At 38.7% G+C, this 19,985-nt stretch overlaps 2 protein-coding genes across 2 annotated transcripts; both read right to left on the reverse strand.

Annotated features, from left to right (window-relative positions):
* Window positions 1-6,397: 6,397 nt before the first annotated feature.
* LOC307259705 (uncharacterized protein) lies at window positions 6,398-12,271 on the reverse strand (the record flags this gene model as incomplete). Its single annotated transcript, XM_080039650.1, has 7 exons — window positions 6,398-6,431; window positions 6,600-6,724; window positions 8,593-8,742; window positions 9,123-9,179; window positions 10,275-10,394; window positions 10,754-10,941; window positions 12,178-12,271. 7 exons carry the CDS (start codon window positions 12,269-12,271, stop codon window positions 6,398-6,400), a joined length of 768 nt encoding a protein of 255 aa, XP_079895776.1.
* Window positions 12,272-16,034: 3,763 nt separating this feature from the next.
* Window positions 16,035-19,541, reverse strand: LOC307259424 (membrane-spanning 4-domains subfamily A member 15-like). Its single transcript, XM_080039261.1, has 7 exons — window positions 19,384-19,541; window positions 18,641-18,828; window positions 18,162-18,281; window positions 17,777-17,833; window positions 17,233-17,433; window positions 16,851-16,970; window positions 16,035-16,692 (listed from the first exon to the last, which is right to left on the reverse strand). The coding sequence occupies exons 2-7, from the start codon at window positions 18,815-18,817 to the stop codon at window positions 16,627-16,629; spliced, it is 741 nt and encodes a 246-aa protein (XP_079895387.1). The 5' UTR covers window positions 18,818-18,828; window positions 19,384-19,541; the 3' UTR covers window positions 16,035-16,626.
* Between the last annotated feature and the right edge of the window lie 444 nt (window positions 19,542-19,985).

Consider the following 19,985-nt stretch of genomic DNA (forward strand, 5'->3'; position numbering starts at 1 on the left):
AAAAGAATGAAACACCTGCCATGACCCCAATATTGATTGTTACACTGTAGTGTAATTTATTTATTTTTCTTAATATCTAAAAAGAAGAACATGTATATGTTACAGGTAAAACACATATCGTTAAGTCCCCCTATTTAGTTTTTTTTTAGCCCATTGCATGAGATATTTATAACACACTACACTGTACTGTTGTGGGCGTATATTAGCATATTTAACGTGATATTGTTATACACCATACTCTACTTGTGAGTTCCCAGTTGTTGGCAAATCATTATGAACATGTGTATCTGCTAACTACATTATAGTGTGTTAATAAACCATTTATTAGATATAAATAAAGTTGCAGCATTTTAAATCTTTTTCATTGATACTTTATTGACACTCTGGTCTTTTGGCATCCAAAGAAAGGCTAAATGTCAGCTTCCAGAGCAGCTCCAGCTGAAGATAGGATATCTATTGACCGGTTGCTGCAACAAGTAAAACCAGTAGATCATACTCAATTTAACACCCAACTGGTTTGTGGAGAAAACGTATAGAGCTTAGCGAAAGAAACAGAAAAAGGATATGGTTAGCAAGCTTGGAAACACCCAATGTGCTCTGTAATTATGTGGTTGTGGCGTTTCTATCTTCGGCATATAAAGAACCAAGTCCCGGCAGTTCATCACACTGGCTGCTGGGTCAAGTGCCACAACAGAAAGGATTAAGTGCAAAGGGAAACAAGTGGCTCAAAGATTGTTTTTTGATTACAAATGAACTGAAAAATGTCTAAAATTAGTTGATTTTTTATTTCAATCAAAGGATAAAATGGCCTGAAATATGGTGAAAACATTCATTTTTTTCGCGACAGGCTAAAGCAATGTTACATTGGTTTGTTCCCAACCCACAACAAGTCTGGGGGTTTGCCGTCACATCAGCTCTAGAGGTCAATCTTGAGGGCTCACAAGCAAGGTAACCAGTGTGGAGAGAAGGAAAACTGACAGGTTATACTCTTGTCTTTTCTCTTTTAAAAAAAGTGCTGGGTAGTAGTTTTACTTCCTCAGGCCATAGAAAATATTCAAAATAAACCACTCTGAGAGCGTTTATTTGAAATGCTCTATGCTCATAGAAACATGAACTGTAACCTTAGCTAAGAGGCAGTGGTGCCGCCAGGGATTGGTTTTTATTTTGGGCCCCATGTAAATATACTGTAATATTTGGGATCCACCCAGGACGCAAATTGTTGTTGACACATTTTTTTGGGCCCCTGTCAGTCACGGGCCCTTAAAATCTTCCTAACTTTTAAACCACTTACGGCGCCCCTGGAGGTGATGGATTGATCTGTTTTTATGAATGTGTGAGCTTTGGTCTGGTGACATTGCCCTCTCTGCATCTGCATCTACTCATACACAAGTTCCTGTCCAGGATCATTCAATTTATTTATACATTCCCTTTATCAAATGCAAGACAAAACAGACTCAAAAGAGATTTTAAAAAACACTCAAACAAAGGCGACCAGAACAGGCAGCAAAAATAAACTTGAATGTGGTACAAATGTACAATAACAAGGACAATGACATGGACTTTCCAGTTTGGAGTAAAGAAACCCACAGAAGTAATGGGATTTTGAGAAGTGCCACCATAAGAAATATCAAATATTCCGTCATGACATAAATTTGGGCAAGGGGTGCTCAGATAGTCCTTTGATGTCTGGAAACATAATACGATTACCAAAGAAGGCTTGGAGAGTCGACAGGCCTTTTTGTCTGGATACCTGTTTGCCAATGGAACAAGACTGAGAGAGGAGGAATTTAAACTTTTCCTTTGCCTCTTAACGAAGCAAATCTCTCACAAGGGCTTTCCAAATTTCCACTGGCACCTGACCCGCTTACATCAAATGCTCAGTCAGCTGAGGCCCACACAATGCTTCATCAGCAGTTCTGAGAGAAAAGGGCCTAACAATTATCAACATTGACAAACTATTGCAATTTACAAGCCATACACAAACCATTGCTCTCTTGATTTGGCTAAATTGATAGAAAAGCCATGTTGCCTCATTATGCAACTTGCAGTTACAGAACAACCCTTTTACTAATTTTGAGTCGTGTTTGTTTCCATTTGATGAATAAAAGTAAAATATTCCCTCTCTTTTAGCCCTGTTTTGGTCTCCCCCAAGGACTGAGGAAGACTTTTAGCTTTTTAGCTGCTAAATGCTCCACTGGATACAACAGCTTCCTGCTAACACTTTGACCTTTGACCTCGACCTTGACCTTGAAGGAATGGTAATGGGGTAAATGGGTACCATTAGAAAAATAATTCACAACATCAAGACTTTTCATTCATAATAAGCAACAAATAATGTAGGCCAACATAAAGACACACACATCACGAGAAATCAATGCTTCTAGTGAGTCGATGATAATTTAAACCCATATTTTTATAATTCTATGGAACTACAAAATTATCAATCAGATCGCTCTGTAGGAGGGTTTGGGAGAAGTCAGTGTAATACATAATAGACAAATAATACCATGGACCTTGAAGAGATGTTTTTGGTGCGCTCTCTCGGGTCTGTTCTCTTTCTACAGGCCAGTTTGTGTCTACGCCCAGGTGGGATAAAGGGGCTGCTCACGTTAAAACGCAAAACAACAGTTGAATAAGGGAAGTGATGCTTTCAATCAGACCAGAATAACCTGGATATGATTTGGTCACACAGCCCTGCATTGAGCGCGGCCCATCAGGTGACCTCAGGAACGCAGAAAAACATCCCGTGGCAGCGATAAGATTCGCCCGCCTTGCAGGAATACATTGTACAGCCACTCGTTACCTCGGTTTACCACTGGACTTAATTCAGTCTAAATGGATGTAGCATGGCAGGTCATTTTGGTAAAAAAAAAAAAAAAAAAAAAAGAATCACATAATTTACTCGGATGGTGTGTGGGAGGGGCTAGGTTTCTCAGAGGCATCATACACTCAGGGCCCTGAATGCAGCTTTAAGACATGGAGACAAATATGTTGGGTTTCTCTCTCATCAGGAACCTGAAAACAGGCTGTTGATGTTGAATGAAGTGAACAAGACTTCAAAGGAAACCCAATGAAGTTAGTCAGTAACTCATACACGCCCACGAAGAGCCCATGTTTGCATCCCTGATCACTGTTTGAAGGACTTCTTTGTGGCTCACCCGCTGCAGCCTACATCAAAATGGAGTCATCGTCAATAGCTTTCAGTTACGTCTTTCTAGCTAGGGGTTAGGTTATGGATGAACTTTTTGATTATTATATTACTTCAAAAGGTGTTGTTGTTGTTGTTTACGCAATGGTTTAAAGGGTTGTATGTTGTTTTTATCCTTGAGAGTTTCCAGAAGGAAAGATATCAGATGTCCATGTCAAGCACTGGTCACAGTTTGTAATCTCTGTCCCCAAACACCATGTTTTTGCTCCACAGCTTTTGGTCCCCTTTCATCACCCGTGTTACTGTGATCCTGTGTGCTCCCTCAGTGCATACCAATGTCGGGGCAAGACCCAACAAGCTTATGCGGCAAGGGCAAGGCTATCTCACTCATGGAAAATCCTCTACTATCAGAGCTTCCAGGTGGTTTCACAGCTGTAGTGGGTCAGGTATTGTTTTCAAAAATGTAACCTGAAGCTCTCTCAGATTCTTTCTAACCACTTGCCTTCTTGAAACAATGTGAGGAACGACTCCAATATCTGATTTGCAATATCATAACAAACAATGACACATGTATTTAATATCGAATGTCAGGCAATATTTGAAAGGATTTATCAAGCAATTAGTTCAAGTACCAACTTCCAGTCCTGTGTGTGTTTTTGAATTTTGGCCCCAGGGAGCTGTATACCTTTAAATGCGGGTGACGTCGACATCTTACGCCTCATCATCAATCAGGAGTGAAAATGCATGAAAAACACAGACATACCTGTGGCTCTGCCTTAAGCCGCTTTGTGTGTTTGGAACTGTATTGGGCAACAGGAATTTTAACATGAATCAACAAGCACATTCGAGGCACCTGCTGTAATTTCAATAAGAACAGAAACAATATGACAGGTGCTGCTGTCATGTTCAGACATTCATGGGTCTAGGGTTTTTCCAACAATAACACTTGTGTTCTGGAAAAGGGTATCTCTGCATAAAACCTTTCCCTTCATTATCATATGTCACAGTAGGTAAAAAGTACAACATTTATTGATTTATTTGGAAGGTAATTTGGATTTCCATAAAAAGGGATTACGTATTTAGTTTGACTGACAAAACCAAAAGAAGAATCAAATTGAGTTACGTGGCTTGGTTTTTTGGTTAAACACATTGTGTTATTTGGGCTAATTAAAATGTAATTTAATGATAGTTGTCGGTTTGAATCACAGCTCAGAGTACTTCAGGTTCATACTGTGTCTACATTCACCCTAAAATATAAGCAATACAGCTACAGTAACATCAGATTTACTTTTATTGTAGAATCAAGTCTGAATAAATCTAGAATGACTTTTATGTAGAACCATCTGTACAATAAAAAAAAATCAAACCAAATTGGAGCTTGCTCATTTCGAAACTCAAAGCAATGATTCAGCGTTGTTAATCTAAGTGCATCAGATTGGTGGCAACATCAGTGTACATACAAATGAGTGAGCGACTAATAGTTAAGAAATGAGAAACAGATGGACTAAGATAACATGCACAATGCCATCAGGTTGACTCAGCTAATCCTTCTCTCAGACAACACAAACTGAGAATAACTTTTGGTTTAAACCAATCACCTTTTGTTTTCCTTTTCAATACGGACAATCAAAACACCATGAACCAGTGTTGTTCTTTATGATTTTCCCACGCGTTTTGAGTTGGTTCTCAAATTCTATAATAACATTAGTTTTTAATTACATTTAATTATTTGTCAGTGTCCTTCGTCTCCTCCAGCATTCCTCTCAATGCAAATGTATTTTGTACTTTAAAGGCTGAAAATTCGACAACATATTTTTATAAATACATTTTAAAAATGGCATGCAGCTTTCACAAATGCTGAATATTATTTCATAACTTAATGTTCTAAATTCATTGCCAGGGGTTAAAAACGTATATATCTTCAATAGTATTGTATTTGATCCAATATTTATTTTGCATTTAGTCATGTGTGAAAGTATGGGGTAGGTTTGTTCAATTTCAAGAAATGGTTTACAATGCAAAAAGGAAAAAAAGTCAGTTCAGCAGCTGAACTGATGCATAAGTATGAATTTAAAAGAATTACACCACCTAGTGGCAAACAGGGTCATCACAGGTTGTAGAAATTAATTAAATTAAACCACCTGCAGCTTCACAATAAAGAAAATAATCAATTTCCAGTTTATTAGGTTACCAACAGCAGTCTTATATAACAGACCTGCATTAAATGGTTCCATCATAATGTAAGATGAAACTTATAATTTTCTCTCATTTGAACATGTAATGCAAACACAAAAATGAACAGATAATGATCCAACATTTTCTATACTATAAATCAACAACAGCCTTGCAGTAAATGTTTTCAGCCTGATGTTTGAGTTTGAAAAAATATTCACTTAGGTTGTGCAATTTATCAACGGGGAAATTCCCAGACACAATACACAACACCAAACACAACCAACTCAGTGAGAGGAGGAGCAAAGAATCCAGGATCTGTGAATGTAACGCTGGACCAGAGAAATAATCCAGGAAGTATGAACATTTGGTCAAATCCATGTCTGGGTACGGTAATTGCAGTAACACAGGAGTAAAAGCACATACATAGTAAGTACATGCATTCTATGTAAGGTAAAAAGTACTAACACAACTGAGTAGACAACTTTAATTGTTTTATTTAAAGGTGCATTTGGTCCAAAACAACATTTAGAAACAGAGGACTATGACATTTTCACATCTTTCACCTCATCTTATCTTTATATCTTTCAAATTTGTACACAAAGTAGTAAACAAAGTGATACAATCTCATTCAGGATTGTACGTGTCATACAAAGTACACAGCACAAAATAAAAATATTGAAATATATAACAGTCAATCGTTTAACTGCCTTTATTCTTTTTAAATGGATAAATAGTGCAAACAATAATAAGCCATTGGACAAACGCACACATGCTCAAACCTCCCACTGTGAGGCACACTATTCAAAAGAAAATCAAAGGGAACAATAACAAAGAGTTTAGTGGACAGCAGCATTTCCAACGTACCGTAGATCATTATCACAAACAAACTAGAACAAATATAAGTGCAAATATTTTAAGCAGAAGTTTGGTATAGATTGTACCATCTGCATTTTGTGTGTAAATAATTGGCATTACAGTACCCACAGTCACTGGTATACATGTAAAGGATTTTAGTTCCAGTTAACTGAAACAGCATTTCCATTTAGGCTGCAGGGTTACTGGTGACTTCGTCCATCAGTGGTTTGTAGCCTCCTGGGTCATCAATGTTCTACAGTATAAGACAAATAAATTAACACATAATTATAACATCAATAAAGCAAATAAACATTCAAAGCAAAAGTGGCGTGAAAAAAGTAGCAACAGAAAAATAAAATAGAGAATTTGGGTTCAGTCAACGTTTCAGGTTAAAAGTTAGATATATTTTTGCGTACTCTACCTTGCTTCCTCCCTTCTCCTATTGCTCCTCAAAGCCTTGATCCCCATGACCACAGAGCTGATGACAAGGCAGAGCTCCAGAGCAGACAGGATGATCAGCACGGCATTCACGCCCCGAGAAAGTTTCTGTTAAGAGACAAAAAACAGTGTTACCTTTTAAATCTTAATAAAAAAAAGAGATTTAAGAAAAGTATAACTATACTGTATACTCAGACGTTACTTGATCCATTTCCTTCAAATTTGGCTTTTTATTTCTTAAAAATATATATATTTATTTTATATAGATTATTTTTTTGCACATGCACACACGAAACCCCCCGAAAAAGGAACACAAAAGACAAAACAAAACAAACAACCAACATGGCGTACTCCACTATACAGGTTTCCATGGCCCTCCATTCACACAATCACATTGCTTTGAGGCAAATGTCAAACTGCATATTTCTTAAACATTTTGACGCCAAATGAGATCAGGATCTTATAATTGCAAAATATTAAGTCATAATTATGGGATGTTGGTTTTTTTTTGGGAATGCAATTCTGCTATCTTTCTAATTGCCCATAGTTTATTTACTCCGGTCAAAACAATAAAATATAGGGGAGACCGGGGCTAGTAGGCACACTTTTTACTCTAGTGAGAATTGCTCATCACCTAAACATCTTTCAATAGTCATTCCTTCATTAAATTGAAGCTTAAGGTGTTTCATAAAGCCGATCTCTCAGCTGCTCTGCATGTAATCGGCAAATAAACATATTGGAGGATCCCGAAATTTGTATCCAATCACAAGAGAGAACGCTACAAACCGACACCCGTATCACTCATGGTCTCACTGCCGGTGCACCCCAGAGCAACAGATGGGGGAATGTTTATGTGCCTACAATGGCGGAGCAGGTAAAAATCCTTCCTAATGTCTGTTTCGATGGTTTTTAATCATGTTTTATCACACTTAGGGATCTGAGATGATGAGACCGCAGTGCATTAATGTGGTGACTTAGGGACGAACGAGGGGACCGCTAACTGCAGTAACTGACAGGAAGTTAGCTAAAAGAACCATTGTGCTTACAGCACCTTTAATGGGAATAATCTTAAAAAGAAGGCAAGAAAGCAGAACTAAATTTGAAAGTTTGACGTTTGCCTACATAACTTACTGTTTCTTCTTCTCCTGCTGGGGTGCAGTAGCCTTGGCAGCTGGTCTAGTTTGGGATGCACTGGGTTGTGTTGATTTTGTTGCCCTTTTTTCTTTTGCATGCTAGCTTCCTTTTACTGCTCTATTATTTCCTTCTCTGGGGTGTCAGTGAGGATACAGCTTGACAATTTCTTTCGTTATTGGTTTCCTTTTCTGGCTGCAGCCTTTGGATAACAACCAACCCCCCAAAAAATGTGTTGACCAACCCCAACTTGAATTTCTTGCTAGCATCAAGGCCAACAACCATCTGACAACTAATTAGCTTGCTAACAAAAATCTTAACTATGGCTTACCCTTCACACTTTTTAGGGTAACAAGTGCTTTTTTTTTATAAACCCATTGTGTAAAAGCCTAGTAGAAAAATACTGAGGAGCTAAATATTTTCAATTTGACATGAAAAACACAAACAGTCCTCTCACCTCAAATTCAGCAGTCTAACTCCAAGGAAGACTAAGTAGGTGACCTCTGATCCCAATTCTGGATATTTACATACCAAAATTTCACAGACAGCGCCTTCTGGCTCCGAGATATAACGATTGTGACAACCAACCCGTGTGACATATAACCCCGTTCTCCCCTATATTTTTTATGAAATTGCAGAAATTGTCTGGGCAAAAAATGCCAGTTTTTCCCGAGACAAAATTTTCAAATCGGCCATTTCGTCCAATGAAAAATGATAAATGTTTCATAATAAACTCTGTACGAAGTATCATGGATGGTAACTTTGAGGACAATATCTGTGAAATAGTTAAAGCCCACTCATCAGTTATACAACTTGTATTTTGACTGATTCGACTCCACACTTACCAGTTTTTCTGCCCAAATGCATTTTTCATTCATGGGATCCCAATCAGGATTATAACCAAAACCTATTTCAGTGATATTGATGCTGTAGAGTACGATGGCTGCAATGGCAAAACCAACTCCCGACAGGTTCAGAATCAAATTGTAGATAACCTAAAAATAAAAAGGCTTTACAAAACCACGACAGACAATATACAGGCAACATTCGCATAATGAAAAAGTCATAGAAAATCTCACCTGTTAACACTGATTATTATCATTATTATTTCTGCAATGGAAACTGATGGGCAGCTAGTGGCTACTGATTATAATGACCCCAACAAACTCTGCCAAAGTGGCATGGACCATGTCACAAACCTTTTATTATGCCCTTTCCAAATGAACATACAAACTTTATACATGTGAGACAATGTGGGGATATTGTTGAGGGATATGTGACATGTGCCAAGTAAAGAAAACTATCGTCTATTTTATTTATCTTGAAAATATTTGTATTTGTAGGTAACATGAAGATGTTATAAAGCAGAACTCACCAGATATGGACTGGGGAACTTCTCAGACAAAATGTTAACAACGCCAAAGAACATGAACTAGAGAAAAAACATTACAACAAAAAATGTTATCTTCCATTTTCCACACCAACACTAATATACCACATTTTTAATATCTGGGAAGATATAAAATGTTGCTAAAAATGTATCTAGCACAGATAAAGTACTGTTTACCAGTGATTCTTGAGAAGTGGGACAAAACAGGATGTAATGTTGAAAAAATACAAACCCTATGTTTAGGCAAATTAAATTACAAGTATGTATCCAACATTTATTCCAGCTTTTGTCCTTTTTTTTTTTTAAATGTGCTTTTTACCTTGCCATTCCTTATTTTGTGTCAACACCGTCAGACACCAAAAACACAAATTAATTTTCCCTCAATTTATGCTAGACCCATGAGATGTATAGTGATCACAAATATTCACCAAGACTGACAGAGGCCACAAAAAATATTTTCAAAATGTATATGAATATATATTATGTTCTTTAATTGAACTGTGTAAAACAATTTTTACTTTAAAATTAACAGCAATCAAGATGTGTTTCAAATTTCCAAACACATTCTTATGTTAGGTGACTGGTAAGAGTTTCACAAATGACCAACCATTCCTCAATAACTATGAGATATCATTATGCAATATTATCAAAATAATATACAGTTGAACCCTTCTCTGTGAACACACTGTTTTGGTCGTTGTGAGAAGATAACAAGTGTCATATATTTTAAATAATAATTATGAAATTAAATTTAAGGAGATAATTGTGCTCCAGAAATTATATTCTTAATCCTTAATAACATCTAACATTTAAAAAAAAAAAAAACATAACAGCAGATACTATTGCAATACGGTCTTTTGTCCCGCTTCTCAAGAATCACTGTTGTTTTAATTATACATCTATCTATCTGAGCTTTGATATAGCTGTGCAACCCTAGCAGGCTAAGGGAGAACAAAAAACAGCACAGTAAAAAAGGATCAGACTTTTTGATATCTGAATTGGAGGTGATATTGATCCTTTATTATCAGTTTGTGAAATCTCTTGTGCTTTTCGTTGATTTCAAAGTGAAATAAACTGAACAGCCCCAACAAAGTTTTATGTGCCTTAATTTTACTTTATCTTTGAGAGACTTCTTACCGATCCTCCGAGCCACAAAGGAAACTTGGTGTATTCCATTTGCCACCCAGACGCGCTGCCACTGCAAAGGAGGATGGCTCCAAGGCCGATGTTGAGCAACCCAACCATAATTTGCAGAGTCTGTGGAGGAGAGGAAGTATGAACAACAAACATACGGTATGATAGAGCAGGTATATCAGGTGACAGAAAAACTCTGCAGTGAGGAGCATACTGTTATGAATACATTGACTCTATAATTACTTGTGTTTTTCTAATGTTGCTTCCCAATATTAACAGAATATTAACTGAAGCTCCCATAAGGTTACAAGAGCTGTGACAATGTAATGCATATGACTGAAGTGTGATGAAAGAAAATAACGTGCAGCTTCTGGCCAAAGTGAAAACAATTCAACAATTCAGTTTTAAATCAATTCTCTAATCAAATGATTTACTTGTTTAATTAAAAAAAACATATCGAACATATCAGGTTGTAAACTCACCCCGAGTACTGACTGAGAATTTCTCTGGACATCCCTCAGGTGCTGAGACACGGAGCACAACACGGGGCTGTAGCAGAGGTTTTCGAGGATTTGGCACAGTGGAGGACAAGCACTTTCGGGGTCAGAGGTCAAAGTTAACACAGTGACCCCATCATCCCTGGTCATTGACACAGACATCTTGATATCACCTGTTGAGTGAAAGAGACAAGAGAATGTGTAAATGTGGATGAATGAATGAATGTGGATCTTAATACTTACTGAGTCTTGCTTTGATTATGAAATCGGTGCAAGTAGTGTGTAAGTGGGTAACAGTAGGCCTAGGTAAGGTTACAGTAGCCATGGTAAGGAGGCTACAGATGTTTCTATAATTTGTTGTCCACCCCATTTTGATCAAGTAAATAGCCTACATTAATATCACACAGAGTACAGTACACACTACTACACCTTGCTTAATAATCCTCTTGCACCCCATCCATAGACTGAATGTAAAATATCCCATTTGATTAAGACTTCACTTTCTTGACAAGTTGACACGAGCTTATAAATACCCTTCAATGGGTTCGCACTTGATTACATTAAGTAACACCAGCACTTAGGCTGCCGATACTCTTCGGTGCCGGGCAGGGAAAATGTATCTTAATTTTTTCAGCCAATTAAAAATAAACGACTTAGGCCTACCTGTTTTTTCCTTTTATAGAAGAAGTGAAACCTAAGCGGCTATAGCCTACTCCACCCAACCCTATCTGTCCAACTGTACCTTTGTTGCACAGTTATTGTTTGGAAGAGCAGGAAGGAGTTGAACTTTGCCCTCTTTATATGTCCATGACTTCGCCAAACTGTTCCCAGAAGTACCTCCCCCATCTGGAAGCTATAGAGAGAAACTTAACCCACTGCTGATCATTAAGCTAAAAGCAAGGATGATGTGAATCATATTTATAATTTATGTTATTGATTCATTAGGCCTAATAGGCTATAATTTGCTATTCTCACTTAAAGCTATGATAAAGCAATGGTTGCAGAGACATGCAGGGATACAACCACAAGTTTAGATGTGAAATTCCTCCCCGAACCGTAGCCTTATGTTTTGATATTCCCTATGTTATTTAAATTGTTCAGTTATATTTTCTGTAAATTTCATCTACCAGGAAATTATGAGATAAAACCTTGCAGAAAATCTGTCCTACTGTAAATATGACATATCCAACCAATAGATGACAGCTAGAATCTAGAGCCCAGCCAAAACTGATTTTTTTAGTCACCTATTGATATTTGAGGATTACTCAAGGAATCTCTGGGAATTTGCATCTATTGCGACTGTGGCCTCCACATAGAGGGCTTTTTAGTGGGATTCAGGAGTTCCTCAAAGTGCTCGTACCACCAGCCGATTACCTCCTCAGTTGAGGTCAACAGCGTCCCATCCTTACTGTACACAGCTTGGATGATTCCCCATTTTCCCATCGTGAGGTGCCGGGTGGTCTTCCAGAAACACTTTGGTGCCGACCGAAAGTCCTTCTCCATGGTTTCTCTTCTCCCACACCCGCTGCTTTGCCACTGACACGGTAGAGGCTGCAGCCCTTCAGGCCTGTCTGTCAGGTTTCTGGGATAGACAGACGAGAACCCAATAGCATGACACATGAAAAAACAGTTCAGGTTCACAAAAGGCTTTTAATGAGATCAAGATGTAAAACCAGCTAAAACGGTGAGGCAAACAAGTCCAGGGGAGCAGGCAAAGGGGAGAGTCCAAGGTCCAAAAAATACAGAACGAACCGGGAACAGGCAGTAAGGATCAAAATGATTTGGAACGCTGGAGAGCTAGGATAACACACTAGACGATCTGGCAGAGAACTGAGGAAATGGAGTGGAATATACAGGTCCTTCTCATATAATTAGCATATTGTGATAAAGTTCAATATTTTCTGTAATGTACTGATAAACATTAGACTTTCATATATTTTAGATTCATTACACACAACTGAAGTAGTTCAAGCCTTTTATTGTTTTAATATTGATGATTTTGGCAAAAAAGTAAAGAAAAACCAAAAATCCCTATTTCAAAAAATTAGCATATTTCATCCGACCAATAAAAGAAAAGTGTTTTTAATACAAAAAAGTCAACCTTCAAATAATTATGTTCAGTTATGCACTCAATACTTGGTCGGGAATCCTTTCGCAGAAATGACTGCTTCAATGCAGCGTGGCATGGAGGCAATCAGCCTGTGGCACTGCTGAGGTGTTATGGAGGCCCAGGATGCTTCGATAGCGGCCTTAAGCTCATCCACAGTGTTGGGTCTGGTGTCTCTCAACTTCCTCTTCACAATATCCCACAGATTCTCTATGGGGTTCAGGTCAGGAGAGTTGGCAGGCCAATTGAGCACAGTAATACCATGGTCAGTAAACCATTTACCAGTGGTTTTGGCACTGTGAGCAGGTGCCAGGTCTTGTTGAAAAATGAAATCTTCATCTCCATAAAGCTTTTCAGCAGATGGAAGCATGAAGTGCTCCAAAATCTCCTGATAGCTAGCTGCATTGACCCTGCCTTTGATAAAACACAGTGGACCAACACCAGCAGCTGACATGGCACCCCAGACCATCACTGACTGTGGGTACTTGACACTGGACTTCAGGCATTTTGGCATTTCCTTCTCCCCAGTCTTCCTCCAGACTCTGGCACATTGATTTCCGAATGACATGCAAAATTTGCTTTCATCCGAAAAAAGTACTTTGGACCACTGAGCAACAGTCCAGTGCTGCTTCTCTGTAGCCCAGGGCAGGCGCTTCTGCCGCTGTTTCTGGTTCAAAAGTGGCTTGACCTGGGGAATGCGGCACCTGTAGCCCATTTCCTGCACACGCCTGTGCACGGTGGCTCTGGATGTTTCTACTCCAGACTCAGTCCACTGCTTCCGCAGGTCCCCCAAGGTCTGGAATCGGCCCTTCTCCACAATCCTCCTCAGGGTCCGGTCACCTCTTCTGGTTGTGCAGCGTTTTCTGCCGCACTTTTTCCTTCCCACAGACTTCCCACTGAGGTGCCTTGATACAGCACTCTGGGAACAGCCTATTCGCTCAGAAATTTCTTTCTGTGTCTTACCCTCTTGCTTGAGGGTGTCAATGATGGCCTTCTGGACAGCAGTCAGGTCGGCAGTCTTACCCATGATTGCGGTTTTGAGTAATGAACCAGGCTGGGAGTTTTTAAAAGCCTCAGGAATCTTTTGCAGGTGTTTAGAGTTAATTAGTTGATTCAGATGATTAGGTTAAGAGCTTGTTTAGAGTACCTTTTCATGATATGCAAATTTTTTGAGATAGGAATTTGGGGTTTTCATGAGCTGTATGCCAAAATCATCAGTATTAAAACAACAAAAGACCTGAAATATTTCAGTTGGTGTGCAATGAATCTAAAATATATGAAAGTGCAATTATTATCATTACATTATGGAAAATAATCAATTTTATCACAATATGCTAATTATATGAGAAGGACCTGTATACTGAGGGGCTGATGAGCTGATGGGGAGCAGGTGAGTATGGAGAGGCCAGGTGAATGCAATTAACAGGGAGTGCAGAGCAGGAGGGAGTGGCCTGGTATGAAATTACATGAGTAAGAAAGGAAACCAGGAAAACAGACATATGAAAACAAACTAAATATTGGCTGTAGTTGTGACACTGTCGGTGCCTTGCAACTGCCTCTGGAGTCCCCCAGGATAACATATCCAGAAAGCACTTCAGTCGGACGGCTTCCCTGACCGCCGAGGTCCACCACAGCGTTCGAGGGTTACCGCCCCTTGAGGCACATAAGACCTTGAGACCACAGCTCCCCACCACTGCTCAGCAATGGAAGTTTTGAACATTGACCACTCAGGTTCAATGCCCCCAACACACAGGGATGCCAGAAAAGCTTCGCCGGAGGTGTGAGTTGAAGATCTCTCGAAAAGGGGCCTTGTCCAGACGTTCCCAATTCACCCGCACTACCACTTGGGCTTACCAGGTCTGTCTTCCCCCACCCTCTGATCCAACTCAAAACCAGATGGTGATCATTTGACAGCACCGCCCCTCTCTTTACCCGAGTGTCCAGAAAATGCGGCCTCAGACGAGATGATACGATCACAAAATCGATCATCGACCTTCTACCTAGGGTGCTCTGGTACCACGTACACTTATGAGCATCCTTATGTAACATGGTGTTTGTAATAGACAAAATATGACCAGCATAGAAGTCTGATAACAAACAACCACTCGGATTCAGATCAGGGAGGCCGTTCCTCCCAATCACGCCACTCCAGGGACCTCATTTATAAAGCTTTGCGTGGGATTTACATGGAAGCTGGCGTACGGAAGAAACTCAGGATGTACGTCGTGGTAACAAAAATATTTTATATTTTTTTTATAAAACAGTGCACACTTTGGTTTTTATAAATCTCAATGTTTGCGTAGAAACTCTACTGGGCGTACGCCACGTTTATAAATGAGGCCCCAGGTGTCTGCATCGTTGCCCACGTGCACGGTGAAGATTCCTAGCAGAACTATGGAGTCTCCTACCAGAGCCCCATGCATGACTCAATTCAGGGTCTCTAGAAAGGCCGAATACCCTGAACAGCTGTTTGGTGCATTTCCCCCCCACGAATTTAAAATAATTACACCACCTAGTGGCCAACAGGGTCTTCACAGGTTGACAAAATGAATGAAATGAAACCACCTGCAGCTTCACAGTAGAGAGATCAGTTCCCAGTTTATAAGGTTAACAGCAGTCTTATATAACAAACCTGCATTAAATGGTTCCTTCATCATGTAAGATGAAACTTCAAATTTTCTCTAATATGAATATTTAATTCTAAAAAAAAACTGTTGACATGCACAGATAATGATCCAACATTCTCTGCAATTAAACTGCTTTCTGTTTGCAATTGAATTAAAGCATTTTAATCATTTTGAAACTGTTCCACATTAACTAAAAAATAACATCTTAATCGAGCACAGCTGGCCTTAACTTAAATGTTTCGAGCTTGATGTTTTTGTTTGAGAAGGATTCACTGAGGTTGTGCAATTTACCAAACGGGGAAATTCCCAGACACAATACACAACACCAAACACAACCAACTCAGTGAGAGGAGGAGCAAAGAATCCAGGATCTGTGAATGTAACGCTGGACCAGAGAAATAATCCAGGAAGTATGAACATTTGGTCAAATCCATGTCTGGTTAAGGTCATTGCAGTAACACAGGAGTAAAAGCACATACATAGTATACATGAATTCTATGTAAGGTAAAAAGTACTAACACAACTGAGTAGACAACTTTAATTGTTTTATTTAAAAGGTGCATTTGGTCAAAATCAACATTTAGAAAAAGAGGAATATAATGACATTTTCACAGCTTTCACCTCAACTTATCTTTAAATCTTTCCTATTTGTACACAAACAGCACAAGCAGCTAATAAAGTGATACAATCTCATTCTGGCTTTTATGTGTCATACAAAGTACACAGCACAAAATAAAAATATTGAAATATATAACAGTCAATCATTTAACTGCCTTTATTCTTTTTAAATGGATAAATAGTGCAAACAATAATAAGCCATTGAACAAACACACACGTGCTCAAACCTCCCTTTTAACTAAAAACAGACTGTAAGGCACACTATTCAAAAGAAAATCAAAGGGAACAATAACAAAGAGTTTAGTGGACAGCAGCATTTCCAACGTACCGTAGATCATTATCACAAACAAACTAGAACAAATATAAGTGCAAATATTTTAAGCAGAAGTTTGGTATAGATTTTACCATCTGTATTTTGAGTGTAAATAATTGGCATTACAGTACCCACAGTCACTGGTATACATGTAAAGGATTTTAGTTCCAGTTAACTGAAACAGCATTTCCATTTAGGCTGTAGGGTTACTGGTGACTTCGTCCAGCAGTGGTTTGTAGCCTTCTGGGTCATCAATGTTCTATAAGACAAATAAAAGAAGAAAATATCTATGATATCACTAAAGCAAATACACATTCAAACTAAAAGTAATGTGAACAGAACAATAAAATAAAATAGAGAATTTGGGTTCAGTCAAGGTTTCAAGTTAAAAGTTAGATATATTTTTGCGTATTCTACCTTGCTTCCTCCCTTCTTGCTCCTCAAAGCCTTGATCCCCATGACCACAGAGCTGATGACAAGGCAGAGCTCCAGAGCAGACAGGATGATCAGCACGGCATTCACGCCCCGAGAAAGATTCTGTTAAGAGACAAAAAAAAAGGTGTTACCTTTGAAATGCCATTTTTCTATTCATATGTTAAATATTAAAATATATATTTTTTATGAAATTGCAGAAATTGTCTGGAAAAAAAATTACAGTTTTTTTCCAAAATGAGATTTTTCAAATCACAAAATCATACGTTTTTCATAATACATTCTGTAGGAAGTATCATATATGGCATCTTTGAGGACAATATCTGTGAAATAATTGTATTTTTGACTGCTTGGACTCCACACTTACCAGAACCATTGCTTTGCCCCACAAGCATTTCTGGATCATGCGATCCCAATCAGGATTTACAGTTGGATTTAGCTGTCTTGAACTATAGTCGTCCCTACACATCCACCAAACATCTATGTCAGCTATATTGATGCTGTAGAGTACGATGGCTGCAATGGCGAAACCAACTCCCGCCAGGTTCAGAATCACATTGAGGATGACCTAAAAAAAAAAAACATATCAGTCAATATACAAGCAACAGTCCCAAAATTAAAAAGTCACAGTCCATCTCACCCGTTAACATTGTATTTCTGCAATGGAAACTGATGGGCGGCTAGTGGCTACTAATTAAAATGAGCCCAACCAACTTTATGTGAGACAATGTGGGGATATTGTTGAGGGATATGTGACATGTGCCAAGTAAAAAAAAACTATTATCTAATCTATAATTAATCTTGAAAAAAAAGAGAAGAGATTACAATTAAACAGAAGTAATAAATACAACCTAATAGTCAAAAAAGTATTTGTAGGTAACATGTAGATATTATAAAGCCGAACTACTCACCAGACATGGAGTGGGGAACTTCTCAGACAAAATGTTAATGATGCCAAAGAACACGAACTAGAGAAAAAAAACAACAAATAAAAACATTAATCTTTAATTTTTTCCACACCAACACGATTTCAGAGTTAAATTAACTAAACAGCTAGCCTGGAAATCCAGATCCACATCTAGAAAGATATAGGGTCTCCAATAAATAGGGCTCTGGGCCGCCCCCATATCAGATAGAAAGATTTGATTGGTAAGTCGGAATTTTCCAACATAGTTAATGAGCTTCAATGGATAGTGTCCAGACCATCAGGCTTGAGCAAATTTAAATTTGCCAGGTGCAGGTCTGGATTTGCTTTTATTCTAGCTTTGAGAGAGACTTCTGAACCGCATTTCATACCAATCCTCCGAGCCATAAAGGAAACTTGGTGGCGTCCATTTGCCACCCAGACGCGCTGGCACTGCAAAGGAGGATGGCTCCAAGGCCGACGTTGAGCAACCCAACCATAATCTGCAGAGTCTGTGGAGGAGAGGAAGTATGAACAACAGACACATGTACAGTATGATAGAGCAGGTATATCAGGGGACAGAAAAACCCTGCAGTGAGGAGCATACTGTTATGAGTACACTGACTCTCATAATTACTTGTGTTTTCTTAACGTTGCTTTCCGATATCAACTAAATATTAGCTGAAGCTCCCATAAGGAAACAGAGCTGTGACAATGGTATGCAAATGACTGAAATGTGATGATGAAAGTAAAGTGCAGCTTTTGACCAAAGGCAATACGATTTAATCAACAATTAAGTTTTAAATAAAATCTCTAATCAAATGATTTACTCTAAAAAAAACATATCGAACATATCAGGTTGTAAACTCACCCCGAGTACTGACTGAGAATTTGTCTGGACCTTCCTCAGGTGCTGAGACACGGAGCACAACACGGGGCTGTAGCAGAGGTTTTTGAGGATTTGGCACAGTGGAGGACAAGCACTTTCGGGGTCAGAGGTCAAAGTTAACACAGTGACCCCATCAGCCCTGGTCATTGACACAGACATCTTGATATCACCTGTTGAGTGAAAGAGACAAGAGAATGTGTATATATATATATATATATATATATTACAGAGAGTACGGTACACACTACTACACCTTGCTTAATAAGTATCTTGCACCCCCTCCAAAGACTGAATGTAAAATATGTATCCCATCTGATTACTTCACAATCTTGACAAGTTGCCACAGCTTGATGGGTTCGTACTTGAAATGTTTATCCATTAACAAACTTTATGAACACTGAAAGGTTTAAATAGATGGGTTTACTAAAACCCTTTCCTCCACCAACGTAAACCAGGTTCCAGGTGGCTGGTGGTTCAACATTGGTTTGCTTTTCCTCTATGACGTCATAGTATGTGTGCGTCAACAACCGCGGCGGATATACTACGTCGTACTTTTACCTATGGTTTTGACAAGTTTTGCCCTTTTATATGCTATCTATGGTTTTGCCTCTGGCTTTGCTTTGTTAGCCAAGCACGAGTTAAAGTAACATTACAGGCAAATAAGCCTTCAATACAGTCTATGGCGCACACCGCAACGTGAACTAAACATAGAACGAACGACTTACCTGTTTGTTCCTTTTATAGAAGAAGCGAAATAAGCGATAATAATAGACTACTCCACCCAACCGTATCTGTCCAACTGCACCTTCCTTTGTTGCGCAGTTATTGTTTGGAAGAGCAGGAAGCAGTTGAATTGTGCCAAACTGTTCCCAGAAGTACCTCCCCCATCTGGAAGCTATAGAGATAAACTTAACCCACTGAGATAATTTAGCTAAACGCAAGGATGATGTGAATACTATCATTTATCAATGATTGTATTCATTAATTAGGCCTAATAGGCTATGCTATTCTCTCACAAGCTATAACGCAATGGTTTCCGAGACATGCAGGGCTGCCTGCAACCACAAGTTTAAAGGTGAAATTCCTCCCAGAAACCTAGACAGTTTAGATTTAGATGTGAAATTGTTCATATTTTCTGTTAATTTCATCTCTACGTGATTATGCAGTTTTTAGGAAGTTTTGCACACTACCAGGAAATCATGAGCTAAAACCTTGTAAAAAAATAGATCTGTCCTACTGTAAATTCATGACATATCCTAACAATAGAACAGCCTAGAATCTAGTGCCCTGCCAAAACTGATATTTTCAGTCATAGGCCTATAGCCTG

This window comes from Ammodytes marinus (genome assembly GCF_949987685.1).
Source record: "Ammodytes marinus genome assembly, chromosome: 13".
Lineage (NCBI taxonomy): Eukaryota > Metazoa > Chordata > Actinopteri > Uranoscopiformes > Ammodytidae > Ammodytes > Ammodytes marinus.